This window comes from Mercurialis annua, linkage group LG2, assembly GCF_937616625.2.
Source record: "Mercurialis annua linkage group LG2, ddMerAnnu1.2, whole genome shotgun sequence".
Classification (NCBI taxonomy): Eukaryota; Viridiplantae; Streptophyta; class Magnoliopsida; order Malpighiales; family Euphorbiaceae; genus Mercurialis; species Mercurialis annua.
This window is the reverse complement of record NC_065571.1, coordinates 17,741,560-17,760,235: the sequence shown is the minus strand read 5'-3', so window position 1 is coordinate 17,760,235 and position 18,676 is coordinate 17,741,560. Positions and strand designations below refer to the sequence as shown.

General features: G+C 31.4%; 3 protein-coding genes across 4 annotated transcripts in view; 1 reads left to right on the top strand and 2 right to left on the bottom strand.

Moving 5' to 3' along the window:
- The window catches only part of LOC126669366 (protein trichome birefringence-like 41), a 33,489-nt gene extending 27,804 nt beyond the window's left edge, over positions 1 to 5,685 (bottom strand). The window contains exon 1 of one of the 2 annotated variants that reach the window (XM_056104754.1): positions 5,233 to 5,685. In XM_056104754.1, the coding sequence (XP_055960729.1) occupies positions 5,233 to 5,471 (239 nt within the window). In that variant the 5' untranslated portion in view covers positions 5,472 to 5,685. The remainder of the gene's footprint in view (positions 1 to 5,232) is intronic. The other variant, XM_050362818.1, reaches the window with a different exon arrangement.
- Positions 5,686 to 8,919: 3,234 nt separating this feature from the next.
- On the top strand, positions 8,920 to 9,705 carry LOC126668306 (uncharacterized). The gene has a single exon (XM_050361511.1). The coding sequence runs from the start codon at positions 8,920 to 8,922 to the stop codon at positions 9,703 to 9,705; it is 786 nt and encodes a 261-aa protein (XP_050217468.1).
- Positions 9,706 to 14,559: 4,854 nt separating this feature from the next.
- On the bottom strand, positions 14,560 to 15,563 carry LOC126668305 (glutathione S-transferase T3-like). The gene is made up of 3 exons (XM_050361510.1): positions 15,171 to 15,563; positions 14,808 to 15,104; positions 14,560 to 14,736 (listed from the first exon to the last, which is right to left on the bottom strand). The coding sequence occupies exons 1-3, from the start codon at positions 15,561 to 15,563 to the stop codon at positions 14,560 to 14,562; spliced, it is 867 nt and encodes a 288-aa protein (XP_050217467.1).
- Positions 15,564 to 18,676: the final 3,113 nt, after the last annotated feature.

Below are 18,676 nucleotides of genomic sequence, written 5' to 3'. Positions count from 1 at the left end.
AAGAGAAAGGTGCATGTCTATAATCAAATGGTGACAATTAATTTGGGATGTTAAAAATAAAAAATAGGACAAATAAAGTGAAACGGAAATAATATTTTTATTGTTTTTGCTTTTACAACAGTAAAATGTAGTTGGACAAGACTGTGGCTGTTCACTGTTAACGATGTTTCCAATAATGATATGGTAATACCTTTATCATCATTAATGAGAAACAATAATATTGACAAACTAAAATATCAAAACAGTATTAAATACTTCAATTTCATTAAAAAAATTAAAATGAAATATTAAATATTAATACGTATGTGTAATATGAATTTCACTTGGCATATATATATTTTAATAGAAAGTAATAAGTTCAGAAGTAAACCAAACAAAAATAGATTATAAAGGATGCCATCAATTAATATTATAAATCGAATTGGAATTCTCTCATCTTCATTTGAACATGAGGGGTTATGTTTATTGAATTCACATCATTTATTAAAAAATGAATGGTGTACATAAAAAAAGTTCACTTTTTGTCCAATTAATTTATACCATTTATTTTATAATGAACGATATAAATTAATGATAAAATGTGTTTGATGTTAAAGATTTACTTATTGTGATTAGAGAATGTTATGAGTTGTACTTTATTCATTTGCACATCAGTTTTAAATGTTTTCTTCACATGCTCAGTATTAGTTTATAAATAAATATATATTGTATTTTGATAAAAAAAAATTATTGTTTAGAGACTAAATAAATAAATAAAATTGTTCAATAAATAACAAATGATCAATTTATTCCCTTAACTTGTCATAATGTCATTTTCAAATGAATAATATTATTTTTACCCTAAACTTAATAGAATCAGATCAAAAAAGACCATCTATCAATCACACATCCTACGTGAAACACACTTTTCTTTACGAAATGAAAAAAGATTTAAAATGATCTTTATTATTTATTTCATTCCTCAAATTAGTATTTATTAATTTTTAAAAATCAATTATTTTCTTTTAATTTTAATAGTTCAAATATTGTATCAATTTTAAATAAAATTATAAAGACTTTGTTTGCGCTTTTTCACTTTCGTATTTCTTCTTCCTCTTACATCGATACTGCGACAGCCTTTGCCAAACCTCTATTGGCGCCTCGCCGCATTCAATAGGTTTTTCGTGATTCACATGAACAACCATTGCCTATTTCTTCTTCCTCTGTTTTTCTTCACAATGGACTGCAATAGCGGGAATCAACGCCTGCTGCTACTTTTTCACCACTACTATTGCAGTTAAAGACTGGTATGTGTTTATGGTACAAATGGCTTGAGTTGCTACCACCAGAGATATAAACTGGGTGAAGGTGAGTGAGGGTGGCAATTTCTACTAATAGTGGTGGATTGGATTGATAAGGTGTAATTAGGTTAATTATGGTTTGATTTAGGATTTAATTTGTGTTACAATTAGAGTTTTAATTAGAGGTAATTAAAATTAATTAAGAATTATGTTTAAAATCATATTTCACTCTCTTTTTTATAAAGGGGTGAAAATGTTTTGATTTAGTCAAAGATAAAAATAGTTTAATTCCCTTGAAAATAACCTTTCTGATATCCCGTGTCAATTTCATGAAGTGAGTTGATCCTTCGTTTGTTTAATAAATTAAACGAGAAGATGAAAAATAAATTCAAGGCAACACAAAAAACTAAATATTTAGCGAATTTTTTTATCTTGTCAGAACTTGTAAAACATCTCAATAATAGCTCATATCATATTATATCGCTTCAATTGATGCTGATGTGTATTCCCATAAATTTTTACCTATTTACCATGTATGAGAAACATTCAACAAAAGATGTAGATAACGATTTAAAAAGATCAAACTTTTAGTAAAAGCTCTCGTTGTGTCTAAGTTTCAAAAATATTTTTTTTTTATACATGGCAGACATATGGCAGTCTACACCAGCAACACATCAGCACCAACAAATTGTTTATCGGGTTGAGATACTTTTAAATAATGTAAGTATGATTTTGAACATTATCACACAATTTTAAAAGTTAAATAAGATAGAAATTTTAGCAGACATTTGAATATTTAAAGCCATTAGTTCTAAATTAAAGATACAATTGGATTACCATAGAAGTTAAACGATGGATTAAGCATTGGCTTAAATGGTAAAGATTAAGCATTCTCATAACTCGCATGGACAAATGTTTCTATTTGATGAAATAAGACAAACATTATGCCAGTGTTTCATATTCCCACATGTGTTGTAAGAGAATATCTCTGTCCCTACCCCACAGCAAAAGCTCAACTACACTAACTATAGTACAGTACTAAACGCACGATGCAGCGCGTGCGTTCTATTCGTAGCCCGATAAGAAGAAAACGAGTAAACATTCGTCCTCTTCTATTCCTTGATGGCCACGCGCTATGAAACTAATACGAAACTTTATATAACAATTTTCCCATCATTATTGGCTCATGTGGAAGCAAAATAATGATAACGATATTTTTGTTTCTAATTACCTATCAAAACATAGCACCTATCCCGTCCCTTTTCAAAATTAAAAATTTAAATTATATTATTTTCAAAATAAAAATGAAATTTAAAATAAAACATTTTAAACGAAGAGTGAAATTCTTTTATGTTCATAATTAATAAACTAATTTGACTTATTTATATCAAAAAGTTTAATTATATTAATTAAAAATACAAACTAAATATAAACTCCTATTAAATTACTAATCAATATATATTTTTATTAAATAATAATTTAAAATCATAAAATACATATTGAACTACTTTTAATATTAAAATATTAAAAATATTGTTTTTGTGAAATTCATAATCAACTAACTAAAACTATTTTCTAAAAAAAAAACTAAAACTACTTCAAAGAAGAGTATTTTAAATGAATTTTTAAAAATAATAAGATCTATAATTTAAAATACTCTAAATGTAAATCATCCTATCGATTATGAATAAATAAACTAAATTGGTGTAAACATATAGTAAATTACGAGTAGGAAGGTTTCTTTTATGAACATTAGTATAACTCATAAAAACTAAATGTTTAAGATGTACTACTATTTATAAAATATTTTCTGTTATTTATCATATTGCATACCGAATCACTTCAAAATTAATTTTAGAATTTTTATTAAAAAATTTATTTAAAATTAATACTTTTTCAATTCATAATTGATAGATTAATCTTTATTTTGACTACCTCACATTATATTCTTATTTTTTTAATAGGTTAGCTAACTAGATAAATATTTTTAATTGAATTAATTTTTTCAACAAAATTAATTTAATTCTAATATTTTTTTGATAATTTTAATATTAAAAATAATTTAATATGTATTTTATGAGTCATTTTAAATTTTTATTTAATAAAAATGAATTAAAATAGTGAATTAATTAATTGTTTAGTATGTGAAATAACTTAATTGAAACTCTAATTTAGTTCGCATAGTATATTATCTAAATAGAACAGATTAACCGGTCCATAACTTTATTTATAAACAGATTAATAAAATTATAGTTTTTAAAATTAAAAATTTAAAAATAATATCTATAAAAGTTAACCATTTAATTTGATAATCCCTTAAAATCGTTGAATTTTTTTATTTGAAATATTTTAACCATACAAATTTTAAATTTTATAGAATATACTTTCACGTAGTTCAATAAAAATTACAATTTTATTTCATTTAATTTTATTAGCAAATAATAAATATTGTTGTAGAATTTAAAATAATTTATAAAGAAAAAAACATAAATTCAAACTAATTATTTAAGTAGGTACATAATATTTTATACCTATTTATTTTAAGTAAATCTTTTTTCAGAATAAATATTTTTCTATCTAAATAATATCTTTTTGTATATTTTCTTATGAAACAAATATCTTTATAAATAAGAAAATACTGTATATTTATTTAGATTTCTTTACATATATAGAATAGAGATATTAGTTTATTTAATATTTAAAATATTTGCAAATATAAACACTTATAAATCAATTAAACTATTAACTATGGTTTTTAACAACTTTAAACTCTAAACCTAAATAATTAACTATAAAATTTACAATTAAAAATAAAAAAAATTCGTACCATTGAATTATATTTTTCGGTTTGATTTTCTGACTTTGTTTGTTGGTTTGCCCACCTTTATTTAGGGGTCAGCAAAAATCAAACCAAATCGTAGAATTGAACCAAATTAAACCGAAATTGCGATTATAGTTCGGTTATTTGGTGAATACAGTTTGATTCGGTTTGTAATTAGGTAAAAGTTTAGTGTTCAGATTTTGATTTGGTTTGAAAATTTTGAAAACCGAAAAGACCAAAAAACCAAAAATATAACTATCGAAATTAATTATATTTTTTGGTCTATATTTTTTAGTATAGTTGATATATAAATTAATAAATTTCATATAATATGCTAATAAATATATAAAATTATTTATTAGACACTAACTATTTAATTTAATGTTTGAATTAATTTGAAAATATAAAAAATTTGGGTTATAATAGAACCAAACAGCACTTTTCAATTGATTTAGTGGAATTTAAATTTAAAATTAGGCTCAATTCAATTTTATAATTTTACCAAACTTCAATTATCATTTTTTTTTTTAGTTTGATAACCGAGCTGACTGATTGCAAAGACCTACCTTTACATATAGCAATAAAATTTTTATAAAAGTATATCAAAAATTTGAAATAAAGTTGTAAATCCTCCAACAATGATAAAAAAAAAAAATAAGGAGTTATGGTTCTTTCAGACTTTTGCATGAGACCATGTCAGTGCCAGCCTGAGCCTATTCAGAGCCGGAGATAATAGCGGGAAAAGAGATTGTCCAGATCCACTCAAAAATTTAAAAGTTGATTTAAATAGTTTTCTTTTTATAAATGATTTAAATAGTTTATATAAATTAATTAATTGATTTTTTTGGTCAAAGATCGTAATCGACTATTTCGATTCTCAATTGTTAGTTTATTAGTTACGAAAACGTGATTTAAATACGCAATCTCTTAAAACACTTAAAGGTGTCTTAGCCATCCAAACTAGTGTCACGTTATGGAATTACAGAAACGCACATACAAATACAGTTTCTATACGTAATTATTTTTCCAACTTTAAAAGAATAAAGTAATCTAAATTATTTTAAAACCATTACTGGTCTGAGCGTGGGTGAAAAGAGAAGCAGAGTAAAATAAGAGAGAAACGAAGGGTACCTGTGCAAATCACAGCCCAATGGCTTCCATCTGTACTTGGTGTATAGCAAATCGGGACGGCCATTTTTCTGGCAGCTGAATTCTTTCTCAAGAAATGGACAAACAATGGAGGCGTTGTAGAGAGGGTAGGTACGGTCGTCAATGACCCAACTCCCACTAAACAAATCGCACTCTGCTTTAGCTTTGTATGCCATTACCATCACAACTGAACTAATAACTCTAAGGATCAAATAATCCATTGATTTATCAAATTTACTGAGATGAGTGTGGCTATGGAGATATGGAGTAGAAGAAGATTAGATGCTTCTCTCTCTAATATTTATAACTTGACTATGCTTGAGAGAGAGAGAGAGATAAAGAGAAATCATAGTGATAATTATATTGTTTAAAGGGGAAAGAAATATGTGGTTGCTTAATGGTATTTCTATCATTTAAAGGGAAACTAAATTATCTTTCAAATGATATTTTTTTTTTATCTTGTTAAGTATAATTTTAAAGCCATACTAAAAAGCATTAATATATATGTATAAATTATTATTGGCCAAACCCATCTTCAGGTCCCTCTACTCTTCACGTTTTTTTCGATACGTCCTCCTACTTCAATTTGACGCTTACAAGTCCCTTAAACTTCAGTTTCGTTTTTATTATATCCTTTTATGGATGGAATTTGGAGAGTGTGTCACACTCTCTGTTATTGAGAGTGTTGAAAAAAATATATGACATTTTAAATTTAAAATAAAGTAAATAACACATTAAAACTCTTATATTTAGTTTATAATACAATTAAACCCTTTTACTTAATCTACAAACAAAAATCAAACCCAATTTATATTTATAAATAATTTATATTTTTTAATTAAGTAATTATAATTAATTTAACAATTATAATTAATTTCGAGATAGAATTATAATTAATTTATTCGAGAAAAAAATATTATTCCGCCGGTCATTACATAAAATTTTGTTCATTTAATTAAATTTTATTTTATTTCGAGATTTAATTTTTATTTCAAAATAAAATTTAGTTCGTAATTTTAGTCTCGCTGCCGTTTTTATCCTCCCTTACTCCAACCGGCCCCACATAAAAATTAATGTAATTTAATTAAATTTCAATTTAAATCGGAATCTAATTTTAATTTCAAAATAAAAATTAATTCTGAAATTTTAATTTAATCGCCGCCCACCCGCACTCCGACCACCACCGTCCACCATTCCCTAAGACCTTTGGTCTTGATCACTAGTTATCTTCAAAAGACGTTCAGAAGCTCAATTGTGGGAAATATGATATTCTGGTTCTTTTTCTGCATTCTTGGCCAACTTATGTGTTTACTCTTGTATTACCATGACCTGATGAATCACAAAGGGAATACTGAATCAAGATGAAACTAACCCATGGAAACAAAGATCAGTTTACTTATTGATATGCACGGTACCAGTTGCTTCCAATATATTGTGTTCAAGATTCAACTGCTGTTTTCACGAGTCTCTGCACTGCTGATCTTATTACACGACAAGCTTTGTCTCGTCCATTAATGGAGGAGAAACCAGCAGGTCTCTCCTCCATTAATGGAGGAGACCTTCTTCTCGTCTCTTCCATGGAGGAGACGAGCTGTTCTCATTTCCTCCATTAATGGAGGAAACGAACAACTTCGTCTCCTCCATCAATGGAAGAAACAAGATCTCGTTTCCTGCAATAAACAAGATCTCGTTTCCTCCAATAATGGAGAAGACGAACAGCTTCGTTTCCTCCGTTAATGGAGGAGACGAACTCCATATGGAAGAAAAGAAAGCGGTGGCCAGCTGATCCTTTTTTCTTACTCCGGCGATGTGGGCGATGTGTGAGATGTGTGAGGAAGAAGAAGTTAGAAGGAAAAAAGTGCAAATTGATTCTTGAATTTTAGCCACATTACTTTTTTTATTTATTTTTATTTTGACACGTCATTATTTAACGGAAGTTTATCATTTAACGGAGAGTGTGACACACTCTCCACATTCCATCCGTGTAGGGGTACAATAACAACAAAATTGAAGTTTAAGGGACCTGTAAACGTCAAATTGAAGTAGAAGGACCTATTGAAAAAAAAAAGTAAAGAGTAGAAGGACCTCAGAATGGGTTTGGCCATTATTATTTGATCTCCATATTTGTTATAATTCATAGTTTAATCTTTTTTGTTTAAAAATCAAACGATATGATCCCTCACTTTTGTTTCCATCAACGATTTAGTCCTTCTGTCCATTTTTGGTGTTATTCAACTGAGTTAACGAAATTATATATTTTCCAAATTTTGTTTCTCAACAATTTCGTCCCTCATTTTTATTTTTGTCAATGATTTCGTCTCTCGTGTTTGAAAATTAGTTTATCCCTAAATCCTTTATCTCCATTAACTAACACTAAAAATGGACGGATGGACTAAATTGTTGACGAAAATAAAAGTGAAGGACCATATCGTTTGGTTTTCAAATTAGAGGGACTGGAGTGTGAATGATGATAAACGTGCAGAGTCTTATAGTAATAACTTTCTTACGTGTTTAAAGTTTCTGACCTTAATTGTGTAGAAAATCATTTTAGTGAAAGAAATTCATAATAATGATCATTCGAATTTCTAAACGATCTTTTAGCTTGGCTCCAACTTATCAACTCAAGTCGAAGTCAAAGTCAGATCAACAAGGGTCCAAATGAGCTCTTAAGTGACTGTATGTTCCCAAACGATCATGCACCTTTTAAACGATTATTTATCACTAGACGCCGTTTTGATGTAATTCTTTACAACCTGCAAACGAGTCAACAAAAAATTATTAGGAGAGCATCTTTAAAATTGGAAAGCATCTTTACACAGATAGAGAGAATTTTTAATAATAAAGAGTTCAAATTTAAAGTAAATTCAATAGGCTCTTTAAATTCATTTTATTTTTTATTATTTCACTTTCCCTCTATTTTTATCTTTACTATTTTCACTTTCCCTCTCATTTTTACGATGCCTTCACTTCTAGTTTCTTGTTCCATAACTGAACCTGCACAAATATAACAAAAATTAGAATCAAATTAAACATCTTGTGATCAAAAGTAGCAAGAAAGTTTGTGGTGGAGGAAAAACGCATCAGCATCCTTTAGTATCATGCCATAAATCTCTATCTGCAGTTGGTCTTCCGATTTTTTTGTGCTAAGTGAGTTTCACTTTCTTTCTATAACAACATGCCCTCTACAAATTTAATTAATTTTTGTCTTGATGATTCTGATTATGATGATGATTTAGAATTGATAGTATCTACTATAGGAGAGTCACTCAATAAAAAAAGGAGGATGTTGTATCATAGGTCAATTTACAGTCGTGCTTATTTATGGCGTAATAGAATACATGGCCATTTTAAGCTTTATCATGATTATTTTGGAAAAAATCCTGTGTATTCCCCAAGTGCATTTCGTAGGAGATTTCGAATGAGTCGATCTCTTTTTATTCGTATATAATCAGCCGTTGAATCTTGTGACTCATATTTTGTTCAAAAAAAAAATGTTGCTGGTTTATTGGGGTTGTCTTCTCTCTAAAAAATTACCGCTGCTTTAAGGATGCTTGCGTATGGAGTTGCAGCTGATTATGTCGATGAATATGTCAGAATTGGTGAAAGCGCTGCAATTGAAAGTCTCAAAAAATTTGTTGAGGCAATAGTTTCTATTTTTCAGAAAAATACATGAGATCTGCTACAAAAGTTGATACTGATAGATTGTTAAAAGAAGGGGATAGTCGTGGATTTCCTGGAATGTTAGGAAGTATTGATTTTATGCATTGTAAATGGAAAAATTGTCCAGTTGCTTGGAAAGGTATGTATGTTGGTCATGTTCGTGAACCGACGTTAGTTCTTGAAGCTATCGCTTCATATGATCTTTGGATATGGCATGCATTTTTTGGACTACCAGGATCGCATAATGACATTAATGTTTTGGAGCGATCCTTCTTATTTACGGAACTTGCTAAAGGACGAGCCCCCCCGGTTAACTATTCGATCAATGGTCATGAATATACAATGGGATACTATCTTGCTGATGGTATATATCCTTCATGGTCAACATTTGTGAAAACAATTCCAATGCCACAATCTAATAAGCACAAACAATTTGCTACAGCTCAAGAGTCGGCAAGAAAAGATGTTGAACGAGCATTTGGAGTGTTGCAAGCACGGTTTTCCATCGTTCGTGGACCAGCACGTTTTTGGCATCGTGAAACTCTTAAAAATATTATGAAAGCTTGTATTATATTACATAATATGATTGTTGAAGATGAAAGACATGTTAAAAATTTAGATTATAATTATGATTCATTTGATGTCAATCCTGATATATCAGTCTCCCAAGAGCGTTCAGCAGAGCTTTTGGAGTTTATTCAATGTCATCGTCGGATTAGGGATAGAGATACTTACTTTCAACTACAACAAGATCTAATAGAGCATATATGGAGAACACATGGAAGTCGTACCTAAACATCAACGTTTATGGATATTATTCTGGGCATGCGACTTGTAAGTAAGCATATTGAAAGTCTTTTTTTATGATTGTCATAACATTGATACCGATGTTGAATCTTTGATACCAATTGTCGTGACCGGTTCTTGACCGGATTGGTATGCGCAGCGGAATTGAAACCATTCGGTAGGTATTTAATTATGGATTTGATCAACAAATAACAATATAGCAAAATAATAAATAACACAAGAGATTTACGTGGTTCTGCTTTAAAGCGTACATCCACGGGCGAAAGATTCGAGACATCCACTAATCATCAAAAGGAGTACAAAATTGGTGGAGAATCACCAAATAGAGAACATCTCTAATAAATATGCCCTTAGAAGGAAAAAACCCACAAAGTGTTTAACTCTCTACAAAAAATAACCCGAAAGGGTTAGAATTAACTTTTATTCCTCACACTAACACACACCCCCTTTTCGCCTTATTCACATCAATGTCTATATTGTGTGTTCGGTTTTTGGTGTAGTCTAAAAGGTGAATAAGGTAGTGTATTTATAGTGAATAAATAGTCTATATGGCATTAGGAATATTAATTCTAATTGGATTTATACTTCCTAATTAGCCAATGATAACAAAGTTATCCTTCTCCCAAACACTTCATTAATAGAGTCCTAATACAAATAGGAATTAGAATTCTATGCATATTCTAACAATCTCCACCTTGACTTGAATTCTCCAATAAAGTGTGATTACTGTTGTGCTCCACCTTCTCCATTTAAGTCCAATCTGAACTTATTCCAAAAGAGGTTCTTTGAGGAGGACCATACAAGTTTCAAGAACGTCTTGAACTTGCTGAAACCAAAATGACTTGAAGATTTACTATCTTCGGGTGTATCAATCAAAATTTCACAAAGCTTCGAATTTCGTTGGTCTTAAAACTGATACCAGAAACAAACGTCATTAGTAGCCTATAATGATTAAATCAAAAAATAAATGTTGAGGTCGTAGCATATCACTTAATCTTCATAAGTCGACCAACCCAATGAGCATACATCACAAGTGCAGCATCCAATCTCACTTCATCGCCAAATAATCCATAAAACTCGTAGTTTTATATGTTGAGATACCAGACATGTGCATATAGAAATCATGTTGAACATTCATTATTGTTCTAACTGTCTCATTATGCATCTTGCCCTTGACTGAACTAAAATATCCCAAAATTCTACATGTATTGACCGTTACCCATAACTACACTCCACTATCAACTCAGTTGTAGTCAGAAAACCAATCCAATTTGGCACATAGGTGATATGAACAACCTGAATCTGCATAAATTTTGGATAAAAAACAATTATGCTGCAATTTTAAGCGTAGACTGGTTCTCTAACCTGTTTCGCCTGTAACCGCTAGCATTCAGTCATCATCTAATTATCTCCAAACAAATTGACTTATGAGTGATCCAATAGTGACGCCATTCCAAATTACAAACGTTGTAATCCATCTTGTGTCTAAGATTGCTACTTATTCAAAACAAAATCTCTTTTTGCAATGTCATGATTTTATCAAAATCTGACTATGCCCAACCGAACTCTTCGTTCAGTACATTAAAAGCAATTTTTAGATTCGAATCACTAATAGAATTTCATGAGAGTATAAAGAGATTGCCTCAATCATTCATCTTACAAAGGCTCTATAAAATCCTCAAATAGTTGTGTGCTTAGAAAAGTCATACCTTTTTTCTTTGTAGTTTAAAGTAGCTGATCTCCATCACATAAATCTCCTTAAGAATTTTCATACCCAAGTCTGTCTTCAATTGACGACTTTCAGCACTTCCAAATTTGGTGGCTTCTCTATTTCCAAAAAATCTTCTTTGTGTCAAGTAATTGCGCCTTGCGAAATCCTCAAAATAATATTTTTGCCATATCATAATCCAAAATTAAATCTGAAAACCAAATTGGCTCTAATACCAATTGTTGTAATATTGATACCGATGTTGAATCTTTGATACCAATTGTCGTGACCGGTTCTTGACCGGATTGGTATGCGCAGCGGAATCGAAACTATTCGGTAGGTATTTAATTATGGATTTGATCAACAAATAACAATATAGCAAAATAATAAATAACACAAGAGATTTACGTGGTTCTGCTTTAACGCGTACATCCACGGGCGAAAGATTCGAGCCATCCACTAATCATCAAAAGGAATACAAAATTGGTGGAGAATCACCAAATAGAGAACATCTCTAATAAATATGCCCTTCGAAGGAAAAAACCCATAAAGTGTTTAACTCTCTATAAAAAATAACCCGAAAGGGTTAGAATTAACTTTTATTCCTCACACTACACACACCCTCTTTTCGCCTTATTCACATCAACGTCTACATTGTGTGTTCGGTTTTTGGTGTAGTCTAAAAGGTGAATAAGGTAGTGTATTTATAGTGAATAAATAGTCTATATGGCATTAGGAATATTAATCCTAATTGGATTTATACTTCCTAATTAGCCAATGATAACAAAGTTATCATTCTCTCAAACACTTCATTAATAGAGTCCTAATACAAATAGGAATTAGAATTCTAGGCATATTCCAACAATAATTAAGTAAATATTTCTGATGTTATTAATTTTAATTTTAGTTAAGTTTGAAATTTGACGTATCATCAAGTTTGATTATTGATTTTAGACTATACTGGAAGTAAAATAGAGAGTTAATTTTTTTGGTATAAAATGTAGTTTTTGAACTTTATGTAGCTGGCTTACTTAGGTCACCTGGAAAAATACGCCCAATCTAAAATGTATTTGTTGACTATCATGGACATGAAGTGTATTTTTTTATTTTTCCTCTTAGATGATGAAGTTTGTGAACTTTTTGTAGCTCAGGTTTATTTTGGGTGTATTTGCATTTATACCTGCTCTCTTGTTTCTTAAAATAGTAATACTCTCTTTAATTGTCAGACCACTTCTTTTTCTTGGAGACATCTTTGTGTTGCATTCTTATATGTGGTCTCTTTATTTGTACAGATATCATGTTTATTTGTTGTATTACATTGTCTTATTATTTTGTTAGTGTGAAGTTTGATATGTTTTTCTATCATCAAAATGTTAATAGGACGATTAGGGAGTATCAGTTCATTATCTTAGTCAGCTACAATCTGTACTACTTCCTACCTATGCATTGTATAGTGACTTTAATGAAATTATAGATCATTTGGAGAAAGAATGAGGTTTGCCTTATGTCCATTTCCATCATTTAGAGTTCTTAGAGCATTATTAATAACTTGAGATTACATGATTTGGGTTATCAAGGGCCTCAGTTTACATGGTCAAACAGGACACCTCAAAACTTAGCCGGAAAGTTTTTAGTCTGTTATAATTGCTTGGTATGTAATTATTTTCTGCTTTCTTGTTTGTTGGATGATTTTTTCCCTATCTTTGTTGTAGTAACGTATTGAGCTGAGTTTTGCTGAAATACTTATGTTGTGCTGTTTGCAATTTGCAGGACACATACTGGAGTACTCTTTTATGGTATTGTGCAGACGACGACTCTTATCAGGGCTGTAGTCTTCCAGAAAGAAAGGATTATGTTGATGGAGATCAGACATATGAAGATGGTGCCGACTATGATTACCATGACTATTTAAATGTGTTTTTTTTCTTCAAATGCTTGATTATAGTTTCCTTTTGGATAACCAAATGGTCATATAAGATCATTTTTTACTGAATAAATCAATCCTAGCTCTCTTAATTTGTAATGGTAAATGTTTGGTGTAAAGTTGAAATATAACCTTGAACTAAACATTATTGTCTAACATGAAGTATTGAACCAGCAAAGATAAAAATCGTGGCTCAAGCTATGTCTATTAAACCAATATATAATTTCTAATTAAAGAGCCGGTAAAGCTCAAGCTAACCATTCACTTAGATCATTTGACCAAACCAACATGATACATATAATGAATGGTCTTCAATTTATGTTTTCACATAGAACACTCTCTATGTCTATCAATCTTGAACATGCACCAAAAATATGCAGACCCGCAATATTGACTAAGCAAGACAATATAAACTACAGAAGTTGACAAGCCTCGAACAAATTAAACCACACCATTTCCTTTTTGAAGTAGCTATTTGTTAAGGCTGAGATTAAAAATCAATATGAATTGTGTTAAAAGCAAGAATATCATTATACATGCTTAGTAATCAATTTTCTTAAAATAATTATGCTATTGAATCTGGACATTTTGTAATGGAATGTTGCAACTTTAGTACTTTTTGTGTCTCCATCGATATTGTACAAACTGTTTTCCTAGCTTGTTCTGACTTTTGGTCTGAACTTATTTTGGGAACCCAATTGTGATAGCTTAACAGAGAATCAATAAGTTTTTGATTCACTGATAAATTGTGCATACATTTATATTTTTTGATTGAAATTACAGTTATTGCTGCAGAATTATCAACAGCTCTTCTGGTTTCACATTCCATTCATCTTCTTTTGTCTGTTGTACTCATTTTTGTCCCAGAAAGTTGTACATTCAATCTATAGACTTCTTAAAGCTATATTTTTGTATTAAAACTTAAGTAAACATTGGCTGAAAATCATCACAAGAGCAAGAAATCAATAAAACATAAGTAAACAATCTATAAACCATCACAATATTAAGAAATCGATAAAACTTAAGTAAATACACCTTTAAACCATCATAAAAGCTAGAAATCGATAAAACTAATTGCATATATTGAGAATAAATCCAATTCAGATTCTCACACATTTACATTACAAATAAGAAATCTGTCACTTGATCTTGAACATAACTGATAAAACTAATTAGTAAAACAAATGCAGTCACTACAAAAATTGAAATTTCAGTAATTTCTCAATTTTCTTTCAACAATCTCGGTTTGACATCGAACATAAAAATTTGCAAGCAATTCAGGCATTCCTGCTGTGTCGATTGCCATTATCCTTTCATCCTCTTTCAGTTGTTCTAATCGCAACTTTTCTTGCTCATAAGCAAGTCTCTCTTGCCCTTGAACATAAACCTTTTCAAATAAATTCAATTTTTTTCATTGAATTGCTTCTTTTCCTCTCTCATTTCCTGCAGAATATTCACATAAGAATCTGACGACTCATTTTCCATCTGTTTTTGCTTTCTTTTCTTTTTTTCTTTTTCAGCTTTCCTTCCCGGAGGTCTCTCCAAATCAACAAAATTCGTACTTGTGGTATTATCATCTCTTAAATTAAACCCAGCAGCATAAGTATTATCATGGATCTTATCTTTTTTCTTCATTGGTTTTTTATTTTCACAATCTTCCAACCACTTTGGCTGAAACCTCAATATATTCCAACAATGTTCAAACTGAAATTTACCTTTGCTAATATCTTGATATAGAATTTTCGCATTAGCAATCTGAAAGAAACAATAAATTAACAATATAAAACAAAAACTATATTCAAATTATAAAGTAATACGTACCTTATCTTGTTCATTTATTCCACTTTGATTTCTTGATTCGATTTGAGCATAGCATCCACAAAATTTATTTGTAGCTAATTGAATTGTTGACCAACGATTCATCAAATAAATCTGTGTACTCTCGGATTCAAAAACTTTGTATTTATGAAAATACTCCCACACCCGAGTCCAATATGTTCTGTGTTTTTGCTCATTTCCTTGCAAAACATCTATGCTAATATTAAGCCATGATGACACAATATGAAGATCCTCTTCTACTGTAAAATTGCCGCTGCGTGATCTTTTTAAAATAGTTTTAGATGGATTAGAAAAACTAAATTCTGAATTACGGGTAAAAATTTCAACATCATCGGAGTTTGAATGTTGAGTTGGAAATTCAGAATTGGTATCCATGTTTTTATCTATATCAGCTTATCAATTCAGGTAAAAAGAAGAAAAGAAGCTGAAGTAAAAAGAAATCTTGAAACATGAATATGTTCACAACACGTACGTTTGGAAGTAGCAAGATACTGGAAGTTTTTTTCTTCCTAAAAATAAGGACAGAGTGGAAGGAGATGTGATAAATGATAAATACACGTGATTTTAATAGATAAAGAGTTGGTTTGGCTCTCTACATGTAAAGAGCCAAAATGACTCTTTATTTTTATTTTAAAAAATAAAGAGTCTATTGAATTAACATTTTGTAACAATTCTCTTTATAATACAGAGTTTTAGCCATTTAAAGAGGCTATTAGAGATGCTCTTATTCTTTACATGTTCTTGCATTGTTATTTATGCATTTATTGTGTATTTTGAAGAGTTTTATGCCTCATTGGTATATTGAGTGTTTCAGGGTTAAATACACAATATTGAGGAGTTTAGTCTTAATTAAGGCATTCTAGAGGATAGAAGAGCATCAGCGATTACGCAAGGATCGATCAGAGGTTATTGGAGTGGTTTCAGCGTAAGTTAGAGGACTTGCGTCCAGCTTGTTCTCTCAAGCCACAAGCAGCAGTTCTACCAAAGTGTCTTGCGATCCCAAGTCTACGAGTTGTGATTGCAACCAAAGGAAAAAGGTTGCAAGCTACACTTATGCGATCGCAAGTAGCCTGTGTTGAGGTCTTATTTTTGGCTCTAAATCGCAATATTAAACATAAGACGCGGCATAAGCTATAAGAGACTAAATTCAACACTCTGAACTCCGACATGCGGAGAATCACAAAAGAGAGGATGGACATGGAAGACTCCTTAGGCCATATGAAGAAGGAGTGTGAGCGGAGCGACTGTTCGAGGGGCTCGCTCACCCAGGCTTATAGCACTTCGAATCGAGAAAGGTTTGATAAATAAGGATTCTCCACCTAGTTCAGCTAGGAAGACCGACTAGATAACCTCACTCGCTTATGAGTGAGATTATCGTACATCGGACCAAAAGACCGGATTTCTGGACATTATGCTTAAACTCTTGTACTTGACTTATCAACCGTATTATTATTTACATGACATATCTGGTTCTCTCATCTCAACAATCATGCAGTCCACCGAATATAATGGAAAGTAAACACGTTTGAAAGTAGTTAACATGTATGACGCGCTGTAGACACCTATTTTTCGGACAGGTAAAAAGTGATAAGGAACTGAAGCGTCCAATGATGATTTCTAGAGAAATCCGTCCGGGTGACGAGCTTTCGATTTGCTTACTGGAATCTAAGCAGGCGTATACAGTTGCAAATTTGGAGGATTAAAACGTAATTAGGCGTAAATAGCCCATAAAATCCAACGAAATTGTAATCTAAGTCTAAAAATTGGATTAATTGCCATATCTTAGAAGTTTATGAGCCAATATCAAGTTTGACGGACTGAAATTGACCTTAACCAAACCTATAGGGCCCGAGGAACCTTTTTTAACACATTCAGGCACCAAAACACACTTTTTAGCAATCTTTTACTAAGCCACCAATTTTAAATCCGAATTTAATTAAAAATAGAGTTTAAAACTAATCTTAACACTTAATAACTTATCACTTCACACACTTTCACCCTAGAATATTCTAGAATGTTCTAGAAGATTCTAGGAAACCCTAGGTCATCCCTAACCACTATAAATACAGCCTTAAGCCAGCCTGGCTAACGGTGGCACACAAACCCTAGATATCATACACAGTGGCACACAAACCCTAGACAGACAAACATCAAATTCGGCCACCATCTTAGTATAGCAAACCCAAAATCACAGCACACACACAAACACAAGTCCATTCCTGAAACACCCTAGTACGTGTTAATTCTCCAAGAACGTAGTACAAGCACCAGATTCGAAGCCGGATTCCACATCCAGCTCGTTGGCAAACGAGCCAATGACTCAGACCGGTAATTCTGAGGACCCTCTTATTATGTTCCTTTGATTTGCCATAAATATGTGTAAAATTGCCATGATTGCTGTAATTATGTGCTTAGGATGCATGTTTAGGTAGTTTTAATACTTTTTCCATTAAAATAGTTATAATTAACCAATTCGATGCTTTCAATAATTGCCATAAAATTCGATGATAGACATGTTAAATTGCTGTAATTAATCATGTTTAAGTTCAAATATATAAACCCAGTTAATCTAGAGCTCTTAGAATGCATGTTTTTAGGAGATTTTAGCTTGTTTTGCTATGAAAACTTGAAAAACGTACTTGCTGCCCAGAAAATAAATTATTTAAATGAGCATTAAACACTTCGATTATGCCATATTTGAATTCCTTGTACGATTTTATGCGCTTTTGACTACTTTTGCATGAAATACGGAGCTGAAACAAGAGAGAACGAAGCAAAATAAAATGAGCTCTAAACATGCCGACGAACCGGTGCCGCCGCCACTGAAACTAGTGCCGCCGCTAGAATACGTTGGCGCCGCCACTCCAACCTGCCGGCACTACCAACTCCTCTTGGCACCGGATTCTTGATGAATCCAGTTTCCAAATTGACTCTCAGATCTTCCAGACGACTCCCAAATATTCAAATTAGGTTTCCGGGCTCGTTTGAGCTCAGAATTAGATTCTGTTTAGATCTAGATTTATTGTTTTTCGTGTACTTTATGTTCCTGCTTTGTAACGGGCTAAGCCCAACATAAAATGGACTCAAACATACCAAAATGTAACATAATGTATATATCGGGCCCACGAGCCCGAGGCCCAGCAAACCAGCAACTTCTAGAGTCGATTATGGGCTAACCTGAACTCGGAATCGACTCTGGATCAAACCAGTAGAACCGGATCGACGAGACGCACAACTTTCGTGATCAGACCAAGAGCCCATCCTGACCAGACCGATGGTCAAAACCCCGGGCGAGTGCAAGGCACTAAAAGTCAACGAGGTTTAAAAGTATTCCTAACCTTGTATGTATATCCAACTGTCCCTGAGCATGCTGGCACTGTTTACTGCTTTCCAAAAGCATCCAAATCCAATAATAACCGGTTAATGGACTAATCACCTAAAATTGGCCCATTAATGCAAATCCAGCCCATCACTTAGACATCGTAGGA